The sequence below is a fragment of the Saccostrea echinata genome, unplaced genomic scaffold (assembly GCF_033153115.1).
Source record: "Saccostrea echinata isolate AGI-Se365-2 ecotype Australia unplaced genomic scaffold, CSIRO_AGI_Sech_v1 ptg000009l, whole genome shotgun sequence".
NCBI lineage: Eukaryota > Metazoa > Mollusca > Bivalvia > Ostreida > Ostreidae > Saccostrea > Saccostrea echinata.
In genome coordinates, this window is record NW_026889758.1 from 34495129 (window position 1) to 34507442 (window position 12314).

General features: G+C 35.5%; 1 protein-coding gene across 1 annotated transcript in view; it reads left to right on the forward strand.

Annotated features, from left to right (window-relative positions):
* LOC133182264 (zinc finger CCCH domain-containing protein 14-like) overlaps window positions 1-12314 on the forward strand; it is a 51733-nt gene that overhangs the window by 23152 nt on the left and 16267 nt on the right. The window contains exon 14 of the mRNA XM_061317041.1: window positions 5028-5148. Coding sequence (XP_061173025.1) covers window positions 5028-5148 — 121 coding nt within the window. The remainder of the gene's footprint in view (window positions 1-5027; window positions 5149-12314) is intronic.

A 12314-nucleotide genomic window follows, 5' to 3' on the forward strand; every position in this document is an offset into this window, starting at 1 on the left:
ACCAAAATTGTGAAATTCATGGCCCCAGGGTCAGGGGTTCTGGTGCTAGGGTGGGGCTATATAGATCATATAGGGAAAGTGCATTATTTCTTTGAAAATCTTCTTCTCTGCTCCTGGGTATTAAATAAAGTAACTAAGTACATAGTTATGAAGAACAAGAGTGCCTCTTTCAAAATTGTGAAATTCATGGCCCCAGGATCAGGGGTTCTGGTGTTAGGGCGGGGCTCTATTGATTATATAGAGAAAATGCATTAATTCTTTGAAAATCTTCTTCTCTGCTCCTGGGTATTAAATAAATTTACTAAGTATATAGTTATGATGAGCAAGAGTGCCTCTTTCAAAATTGTGAATTTCATGGCCCCTGGGTCAGGGGTTCTGGTGTTAGGGCAGGGCTCTATTGAGTATATAGTGAAAATGTATTAATTCTTTGAAAATCTTCTTCTCTGCTCCTGGGTATTAAATAAAGTAACTTAGTAGATATTTATGATGAGCAAGAGTGCCTCTTCCAAAATTGTGAATTTCATGGCCCCAGGGTCAGGGGTTCTGGTGTTAGGGCAGGGCTTTATTGATTATATACATTAGTTAAAATGCATTAATTCTTTGAAAATCTTCTTATCTGCTCCTGGGTATTAAATGAACTAATTTAGTACATAGTTATGATGAGCAAGAGTGCCTCTTCCAAAATTGTGAATTTCATGGCCCCAGGGTCAGGGGTTCTGGTGTTAGGGCGGGTCTCTATTGATTATATTGTTAAAATGCATTAATTCTTTGAAAATCTTCTTATCTGCTCCTGGTTATTAAATGAACTAATTTAGTACTTAGTTATGATGAGCAAGAGTGCCTCTTCCAAAATTGTGAATTTCATGGCCCCAGGGTCAGGGGTTCTGGTGTTAGGGCGGGGCTCTATTGATTATATAGTGAAGATGCATTAATTCTTTGAAAATCTTCTTATCTGCTCCTGGATATTAAATGAACTAAGTTAGTACATATTTATGATGAGCAAGAGTGCCTCTTCTGAAATTATGAATTTCATGGCCCCAGGGTCAGGGATTCTGGTGTTAGGGTGGGGCTCTATTGATTATATAGTGAAAAGGCATTAATTCTTTGAAAATCTTCTTCTCTGCTCCTGGGTATTAGATAAACTAACTTAGTATATAGTTATGATGAGCTAGAGTGCCTCTTTCAAAATTTTGAATTTCATGGCCCCAGGATCAGGGGTTCTGGTGTTAGGGCAGGGCTCTATTGATTATATAGTAGAATTGCAATAATTTTCTCTGCTCCTGGGTATTAAGTACATAGTTATGAAGAACAAGAGTGCCTCTTTCAAAATTGTGAATTTCATGGCCCCAGGGTCAGAGGTTCTGGTGTTAGGGCAGGGCTCTATTGAGTATATAGTGAAAATGTATTAATTCTTTGAAAATCTTCTTCTCTGCTCCTGGGTATTAAATAAAGTAACTTAGTAGATATTTATGATGAGCAAGAGTGCCTCTTCCAAAATTGTGAATTTCATGGCCCCAGGGTCAGGGGTTCTGGTGTTAGGGCAGGGCTCTATTGATTATATAGTAGAATTGCATTAATTCTTTGAAAATCTTTTTCTCTGCTCCTGGGTATTAAATAAACTAACTAAGAACATAGTTATGGTGAGCATGACTGCCTTTTCAGAAATTGTTTCATGGCCCTTGGGTCAGGGGTTCTGGGGTTAGGGATGGGCTCCATTGATTATATAGTAAAATTGCATTAATTCTTTGAAAATCTTCTCTGCTCCTGGATATTAAATAAACTAAGTACATAGTTATGATGAGCATGGCTGCCTCAGAAATTATGAATTTAATGGCCTCTGGGTAAGGGGTTCTGGTGTTAGGGCGGGGCTTTATTGATTAGATAGGGAATTGGCATGAATTCTTTCAAAATCTTGTGTGCGCCTGGGTATTTTTCAAACAAAGGAAGTGCATGGTTATGATAAGGAAGAATGCCTCATGGCCTTTGGGTCAGGGGTTCTGGTGAGGGGGAAAGAGCTCTATTGATTATATATAGTGAAAATGCATAATTTCTTTCAAAATATTTTTTCTACTACTGGTTATAAAGTAAAGAAATAAGTGTATAGTTATAATGAGAAAGGGTGCTTCTTCCAGAATTGCGAGTTCGTGGCCAATGGGTCAGATGTTCTGGGTAAGGATGGGGCTTTATTTATTTAATTTTATGGTGAAAATGCATTTCTTTGAAAATCTTCTATGCTTCTGGGGATGTTCAAGGCAAACAGAGTAAAAGTTTTAATATGCAAGGGTATTTTTACCAGATTTTTGAACACCTGGACCATTTAGTCAAGTGTTCTAGTCCTGGCCAGGGCTCTATTAACTTGTATTCTGCTGAGCAAAGTTATTCCCCTTTGCCATTCACCTTTGATAATTAATCAATGTAAATAATGTATTTGAAAGCTTAATAGAATAAGAGAATTATGCAAGATAATTTATTGTATAATGAAAATGTACTTTCATAGATTTAATGACTTGGAAAGTCAGATAGGCAGATAGATACTAGACCAATTATTTTGTTGATGCTAATCATACTATTTTTCTTGCTTTTGGGCAACAAAGCTTCATTTTTCAGTTTATGGATCCTCTAAATTGTTGTATTTTACTCAGGTGACCGTTAAGGCCCTTGGGCCTCTTGTTATTATGCCCCTGGCATGAAATAGCTGGGACATTTATTGTTACCCTTGTCTGTCCATTGTTCCATCATTGTTTTCTGGACTTTTTTTTTACTATGCTTGTATATAATGAGCTGATTTTTAGCTCTACTGGTCAGAGAACAGAAGAGCTAAAACATTAATATTAAAGATGTCTGTTTATCTGTCTAGCTGTCTGTAGATAATTTTTCAAAACCCTACTTCTTCTACAGTTTTGATCCAATTTCAGTAAGACATGGTGCAAAAGTAGACTATACTAAGATACATATTGTCAAATCACTTATTTTTATGGGGTCAAATTTTCCTGCTTTGAGGAAAAAATTTGGGTTCATGGTAATTCAATTTCATGTTTGAAGAATTTTGGGTAGTAATATATGTGAAAAATTACATTTCTTGGTGGACATAAATTTGTGGGTCTCTTCATACCTTGAAAAGAATAAAAATTAAACCCCCACGAAAATTAGGGATTTCACCGTAATTCTATATCGGTTTTTGATTTCAACTATCAGTGTTGCCATGCTCATTAAACAGTCTTCGACAAATCCCGGGAGTCCGAAGCCTGGGACCTGGTAAAATTGGAAGCGGGCATGTGGAAATTGCATGCTTACAAGCCCGAAGGGCATGTAAATTCTGAGGCCTAAGCCTCCATATTGTCAAATTAAATAATACGAATAACATTAAATGTACTTAAAAGTCTGATTTTTCATCTAAAATCTAGCATCAAATAAAATTTTAACGATAGTTTATTCTACCGCAATTTCCAAGGAACTCTTTTGCAAAGGAGACACAAAAAGTATACAATTTGAAAACAATATGTGACTTCCAAGGAACTCTTTTGCAAAGGAGACACAAAAAGTGTACAGGTTGAAAACAATAAATGGCGAGACAATAGATCAATAGAAATGGATTTCGGATCATTTCCTTGGCATGAAAAGGCAAATAAGAATAAAATTATTTGATAAAATTCTGGGCATGTAAATATTTGTTTGGGCTAGCGTAATAAGTGGTTAAACCTGCCCGAAGGGCATGTACTGAAAAAAAGATTTGGCGAAGACTGATTAAACATAGAAATTTCTTTGAAATTCTTTCAAAATGCTAATTCATCTACAGGTTTGGTTTAGTTTCAATATGATTATGATTTGGAACACAAGTAGACTGTGCTAAGATACAATATTCTGTATTTCGAAAAACAGTGTTGCCATGGTTTTTAAAAATAGAAATCAGTTAGAAATTCTTTCAAAATACTACTATTTAAATTTTGGTCCAATTTCAATAAGACAAAATACAGAATTCTGTGATTCTGTTTCTGATTTCGATCTAGGGTGTTGCGATGGATACAAAAATTAGAAATTTCAATAGAATTCCTCCAAAACACTACTCTTCAGAACTACAATTTTTATCTGATTTCAATAAGACTTGATACAAAAAAAGACTGTACTAAGATACATAATTTTAGTAACTCTTCTGAGCCAAAGGCTCAAAGAGCTAATGCTATGGCCATTTGTGCGGTGTGCGTCAACTCTTTGGAATATGGGCCATATCTCAAGAACCCCTTGTTCAATTTTTGTCAAAATTGTCACAGAGCATCCTTGGCCCAAGGGCTCTATTTTGTGTTAAAAATAGGGATGTGACCTTTAAACAAGGGGAGATAATTAAATTTAATCTAAGAATTCAGATAAAAATCTAGCCAAAAGACCTACTTCTAATCAAAGAAAGTGAAAAGGGCTGAAGTCCCCATTGAACAATGGAACCCCCTTTTTATACCAACAGAGAATGGATTCCATTCCAAAAAAAATGGAATCCAATGAAAACTAATGGTACACCCACTCAAAGAAAATTAATAAACTTAATGGAAAATCACAGGTGCTTGAGGACAGGACCCCCTAGGTCTTTAAAAATTTAATAATGTCAGAATCACAGGATACAGAAGTGTAAAATGGGGAAACACAGAACATTAGATGTTGCATAAAGGTTGCTTGTGAGTAAAGGATATGTCTGTACCATTAAGAAAAGACTTTCGGACAAGATCAAGGTTGCTGGGTTTTAGAAGTGTAACATTATTGTCTAAACTATTACATGTACTACAGTGGAATGACATCAGATCATGTTTCACATGAATGTGGATAATAACCAAAAGGTGTATCATAATCTTGAACCAAGGTCATTTAGACAAGGTCATACAGCTTGTTTGCTAGGATAGAAGCTGGATGCTCATGATTAGACAAGATTAGCAATCATCTTTAACTTTTCAACTAAGTTAAGGCCACATTAATTTGCCCTATGATCGTTTTGTTTATATGATTTATTACAAGTATTTTAAACAATCATTAATTTACAACAGATGAAGAAGAGGAAGAAGTTCTTCCATCAAAAGCTGCCAAATTGTCTGAAAAATGTAGATTCTGGCCAGCATGTGTTAATGGCAATGCTTGTCTGTATCACCATCCCACAATGCCTTGCAAGTAAGATTCAAAAATATCAGAGAGAGAGAAAAAGAGAGAGAGAGGTGCCAAATCAAATTCATAGTGTAAAATTTGACACAGAGTTGAGTGTGAAATTGGCATTCTTTTGATAGTTACCGGTAATTAGGGCCCCACAAGGATTTGCGGGTGCCCTATAGTAATCACTCTGTCTGTCCGTCCGTCTGTCTGTCTGTCTGTCATTCTTCCATCCACAAATTTTCTGTTTTTTTCTAATAACTTTTTTTGTAGTTGACCAATTAAGTTCAAATTTGATATGTTGGTTGAAGAGGCAGTAAGACATATTTTGATGCTTAGTTTGGTTCTCCATGTCATCCAGTTTGGAGCTGGGGTGGTGGGGTAGATTCCTTAACTTTACATTAGAATGAATGTCAGGGCAAAGAGAGATAACTGCTGAGAATGTTCCTATTGTAAACTATGAAAGCTGCAACTAGTCCCATGGGATTAATTAACTTTCCTCTTGAAGAAAATCCAAAGCTTTATCTGTTTCTGTCAAATTGAGATTAATTAACACCTCTATCTGCAAATGAAGTTTGTTTTGAAGTTAAGGTCAATTCTGAATGATGTTTACATTCTCTGAAATGTGGATTTAAATAATGTTCATACTTTATTTTGGTAAAATACACAATGACTTATGATTTTATTGAATTCTAAAACAAGATATACATAAAGATATGTTTGTTTTATTAGCTCACCTGAGCCGAAGGCTCAAGTGAGCTTTTCTGATCACATTTTGTCTGTAGTCCGTCTGTCTGTCCGTTTGTCCGTCTGTAAACTTTTCACATTTTCGACTTCTTCTCAAGAACCACTGGGCCAATTTCAACCAAACTTGCCACAAGTATCCTTGGGTAAAGGGGATTCAAGTTTGTTCAAATGAAGGGCCACGCCTTCTTCCAAGGGGAGATAATTAAGAATTCGTGAAAAATTAATGGCATCATTAAAAAATCTTCTTCTCAAGAACCACTGTGCTTGAAAACATGAAACTTATGTGGAAGCATTCTCAGGTAGTGTAGATTCAAGTTTGTTCAAATCATGACCCCCGGGGGTAGGGTGGGGCCGCAATGGGCGATCAAAGTTTTACATAGGAAATATACAGGAAAAATCTTTAAAAATCTTCTTCTCAAGAACAGCAAAGCCATAATTGGTCATATTTAAATGGTAGCATCCTCAGATAGTGTAGATTCAAGTTTCTTCAAATCATGACCCCGGGGGGTCGGGTGGGGCCACAATGGGCGATCAAAGTTTTACATAGGAAATATACAGGAAAAATCTTTAAAAATCTTCTTCTCAAGAACAGCAAAGCCATAATTGGTCATATTTATATGGTAGCATCCTCAGATAGTGTAGATTCAAGTTTCTTCAAATCATGACCCCGGGGGGTCGGGTGGGGCCACAATGGGCGATCAAAGTTTTACATAGGAATATATAGGAAAATCTTCAAAAATCTTCTTTTCAAGAACAGCAAAGCCATGATTGGTCATATTTACTTGGAAGCATCCTCAGGTAGTGTAGATTCAAGTTTGTTCAAATCATGACCCCCGGGGGTTGGGTGGGGCCACAATGGGCGATCAAAGTTTTACATAGGAATATATAGGAAAATCTTCAAAAATCTTCTTCTCAAGAACAGCAAAGCCATAATTGGTCATATTTATATGGTAGCATTCTCAGATAGTGTAGATTCAAGTTTCTTCAAATCATGACCCCGGGGGGTCGGGTGGGGCCACAATGGGCGATCAAAGTTTTACATAGGAAATATACAGGAAAAATCTTTAAAAATCTTCTTCTCAAGAACAGCAAAGCCATAATTGGTCATATTTATATGGTAGCATCCTCAGATAGTGTAGATTCAAGTTTCTTCAAATCATGACCCCGGGGGGTCGGGTGGGGCCACAATGGGCGATCAAAGTTTTACATAGGAATATATAGGAAAATCTTCAAAAATCTTCTTTTCAAGAACAGCAAAGCCATGATTGGTCATATTTACTTGGAAGCATCCTCAGGTAGTGTAGATTCAAGTTTGTTCAAATCATGACCCCCGGGGGTTGGGTGGGGCCACAATGGGCGATCAAAGTTTTACATAGGAATATATAGGAAAATCTTCAAAAATCTTCTCCTCAAGAACAGCAAAGCCATAATTAGTCATATTTACATCGAAGCATTCTCAGGTAGTGTAGATTCAAGTTTGTTCAAATCATGACCCCCGGGGGTCGGGTGGGGCCACAATGGGCGATCAAAGTTTTACATAGGAACACAAAGTAAAAATCTTCGTCTCAAGAACAGCAAAGCCATGATTGGTCATATTTATATGGTAGCATCCTCAGATAGTGTACATACAAATTTGTTCAAATCATGACCCCCGGGGGTTGGGTGGGGCCACAATGGGCGATCAAAGTTTTACATAGGAACACATAGTAAAAATCTTTAAAAAAAACTATTTGTTAAGAATAGCAAAGCCATGATTGGTCATATTTATATGGTAGCATCCTCAGATAGTGTACATACAAATTTGTTCGAATCATGACCCTCGGGGTCGGGTGGGGCCACAATGGGCGATCAAAGTTTTACATTTGAACACATAGTAAAAATCCTTAAAAAAAACTATTTGCTAAGAATAGCAAAGCCATGATTGGTCATATTTATATGGAAGCATTCTTAGATAGTGTACATTCAAGTTTGTTCAAACATGACCCCTGGGGGTCGGGTGGGGCCACAATGGGTGATCAAAGTTTTACATAGGAATACATAGGTTAAATCTTTAAAAATCTTCTACTCAAGAACAGCAAAGCCATGATTGGTCATATTTAAATGGAAGCATCCTCAGATAATGTAGATTCAAATGTGTTCAATTCATGACACCCCCCCCCCCCAACCACTTTTATATTTAAACTTTTCAACCTTTCAAGATTGAAGTGATTTTGGTTTTTTCCTAGCCATAGTGCTCAGGTGAGCGATGTGGCCCCTGGGCCTCTTGTTTTTTATTTTTTATTTTTTTTATTTATTTATTTTTATTTTATTTTTATTTTTTGCTGCCGTATGTAAATTCAAGAATACTATTAATATTAACAGGTAGTCCGATAATAAACTCATTCGATCATTATACTGAAAAGTTCTTATTGTAAACTTGGAAGAAAAGGATGAGAGAGCAGTACAATTAATCCCCTGGGATTAATTATCTTGTCTGGGGCAGAAGATTTTCCAGGCTTATCTTTATTTGTCACTTTAAGATAAATTAACCTTTGTCTGCAACTGATGTTTGTTTTTGAAGTTAAGGTCAAGCCTGGGTGATATCTGCATTCACTGAAGGCTGGCATTTTATAAAACACATGCTTTATTCTTGTTTAAATATACATTTAATTGAGTAATTATAGATATGGCATTTTTTTACTGCCTTATGTAAATTAATACAGGGATACTCTTTACAGGTTGTTGGATATTTAGGAATTATCTTGAAATTTTATAAATACAGTTGTTATTGCATATTCTTCTTCATATATTTTTTTAAAATTTTTGTAATCAATTAAATTCTCATTTTGTAAGCTGCACCCTTATATTTCTACCCCTTGGCGGGGCCCTTGCTGACTGGTCAGTTTTCTAGTTAATAATGCTATAGCATTGTTAAATATTATAGATGGAATGTAACCTGAAACTTTCTCTATGTCAACATAAATGATTTGTCAAAGTAGTGAAAGCACTCTACAAAGTCTAGATTAGCTTATGTATGCTATACCTCTGGGGCCTGTTTTACAAAAGAACTTACGACTAAGACCAAAAACTTCAGTTGATTGTTAAATTTTGCAAAATTAATAATTCTGTTTAAAATTGCTAGAGGAAAAGTATCGTTCTACATACCTTTTTAAAAGATTAAAGCTACAGGTAAACTTCGGTATCTCGACATCGGATATGTCGACAACCTGGGATATGTCGACATCCTTCCGCGGTCCCCGCAGTATTTACTATATAAATGATTTGCAAAAACTCTGATATGTCGACCTCGGTAATGTCGACAACCCGGGTTATCTCGACGTATATTCACAGTCCCAAGAGCAAAATTTACCTGGCATATGTCGACATCGGCAATTTTCTGCTCTACTGAACCTAACTGTTTGTCAGATAGGGTCGCTCGTCACGCACGGACGACTCCGGGTATCTCGACGTCGTCATAGTTTCACACCTTTCACACCCATGTTTTGACTGCACGCTGCTTAATTTTATAGACTGTGTTTGTAGATGAATCCCAAGCCCCTTCGGCGTCTTGGAGAAGTTAATTCATTTTATAGACTGTGTTTGTAGATGAATCCCAAGCCCCTTCGGCGTCTTGGAGAAGTTAATTAAGCTTGGGTAATATCATTGCTAACTCTACCCGATTCTGCGTAAATGTACAGAATGTTATTTATATCGAAACGTAACATAAATTTAAATTTGAAAAAAGATAACTAAATTACAATGAATAACAAACACACTGAAAAAATTCAAACTAAGGAATTAAAAAATCTTTTAATGATATTTTGTAGGTAAAATGTATTCAACAGGAAACAATCCAATTAACGACACGATTTACCGAATCAGCCGTAATTCGTGCATCTGTAACACACTACGTTAGTTTAGATACACAAATCTCTTTAAAAAATTTATTTTAATGTACATTCTTCCCAATGAAATAAGGAAAAAATAATCCGCATTTAATTTTTTTTACCGCATATCCGATGTCGACTTTATACGGTTCGAAGTTTATAGAGCGCATTTCGTGTCCTGTTCTGACGAAAAGGCAAGTTACAAGCGAATGCAGCTCAATGTTGTAACTTTGTGCTGAAACTTTGTGAATTTAGAAAGAACACGTTTTATAAACAAGATTTTTAAAATAACTTCTTAGATTTTGAATAAAAATAGAGGGAATTCTGAAATATGTTGAGTTAAAGTCTATATTAAAGTCATGTACATATAATAAGATTGTCTGTTTTGCTATGCAATGAAATCTTGGACGTCAAGTCTCAACTCTGATATCTCGACACCTCGGATATCTCGACATTTTCCGATGGTCCCGTCGATGTCGAGATAACGAAGTTTACCTGTATTTTATATTTATTGTAAATTAGAAAGTTACTAGCAGAGTTAAATTTTGGTCTTAGTCGTAAGTTCTTTTGTAAAATGGGCCCCAGGCATTTTTCTAAGCATAGGCATCCCTGTTAAGTTTTAGGAGCATTTCTATTCCTATGTAACTACATATAGGGGTTGTAATTTTTATGTTTTTCTTTCTTCTGACACGACTGTGGTTTGATGACTTTGAGGAATTGGTGTAAAATTAAAACAAGCAAATTCAAAGAATTGTGGTCCCTGCTTATGGTTTGGATGCAATTATTTATGGCATATTTTGTCTTCTTTAAGTGTCCTGTCTTATCTGTGCATTATACAAAAAAGATATAGTGGTAAATTATTGAATTCATAAATGATATGGTAAAGCTTAAAGCTTCTCAAAAGTGCATCAAACTTCAAGATCAAGGTCAGGAGGTCAAATATCATAATACAATCCGAGAGGTCTTCTCACAACTTGTGTAATGTGCATGTAAAAAAAAAAATTTGAAAGCCCTCTCTATTCTTCAGCAGAAGATATGGCCAAAGTTAAAATTTTTGATAAGTAGGTCAAACTTCTATGTCAAGGTCAGGATGTCAAAAATGATTGTTCTCTCTGAAAGGTATTGTTATAGGTAATGTTTTTGTAAAAATATGAAAGCCCTATCTTTTCTCATTCAAAAGTTATTACCATTGTAAAAAAAAAATGAAAAAGACTGTAGATTAAACTTTAAGGTCAAGATCACAAGTTCAAAAACACGAGTACATTCAGAAAGGTTTTGAAACAGGTAATGCACATGTCAAATGTAAATGTCCAATCAAAAGTAATCAGCAATGTTCAAATTTTTGAAAATTATATCAAACTTCAAGGTCAAGGTCATGGGGTTAAAAATCATAGTACATTTGGAAATGCTTGTCACAGGCAATGCATGTGTCGAATATGAATTCCCTATTGCTTCTTCAAAAGTTAGCAGCAATGATGAAATGTTTGAAAATTAGGTCAAAGACACATGGTCAAATATCATAGCACATTCATAAATATTTTGACACAGTAATGCACTTGTCAAATATCAACACCATGTCATCTCCCATTCAAAAGTTATCACCAATGTTAAAATTTTTAAAATTAAGTCAAACTTTAAGGTCAAGGTCATGGGGTCAAATGTCAAAGCATATTTGGAAACTTTTTGACACTTTAATGCATTTGCCAAATATGAACGTCCATTGTATCTAATTTAAAAGTTATCACCAATGTTGAATATTTGAAAATTAGGTCATACTTCAAGGTCATGCTCACATGGTCAAATGTCATAGCATGCTCGGAAATGTCTTGTCACAGGAAATGTACATGTCAAACACAAAAGCCCTATCTTTTCTCATTCAAAAGTTAAAACCAATGATAATATTTTGAAAAGTAGGTGTCAAACTTTAATGTCACAGGGTAAAAAAATCATAGTATATTTGGAAAGGTCATATCACAGGTAATGTACATGTGAAATATGAAAACCCTTTCTTTTCTCTTTCAAAAGTTATGACCAGGGTTAAAGTTTTTGTGACAGACTGACAGATGGACAGACTGATAGACAAATGAGATTTAATGTCCCCTTGCTTTTGCAAGAGCGTGAGACAAAAAGATTAATTTCAAACCATCTACACTGGATTTTTCCCCCAATCCACAGCAATATTCAACTATGAGAGGTAGTAACAAGTGTTTTGAGGATAAACATCAAATGACTTCCCTGCTTGCTACTACAATGAGCGGCATCATGCTACATACTGGCATAGTTGTTGTACCAAGGCAAAAATCAACGTGTCACCCCAAAATAAGACTTCTCAGGCAAAAACCATTGGGTAAATGTGTTAACACTGATGAAATAACATTATCCTGTATCTAAAAGAGGTCTGAGAGTTATTTGAATAAATAAAGGCTGGGTTACTCAAAATGTCTATAAAATCAGGTGACAAGTTAGTTACACACAGGTAATCAGCACTCATGGCTCTTGTGTTTTGATCAATCAACTAGTGTTGGCTTTTTTAAAAATAGCTATTTACCAATAAATACAGATCATTATCTGCAGATC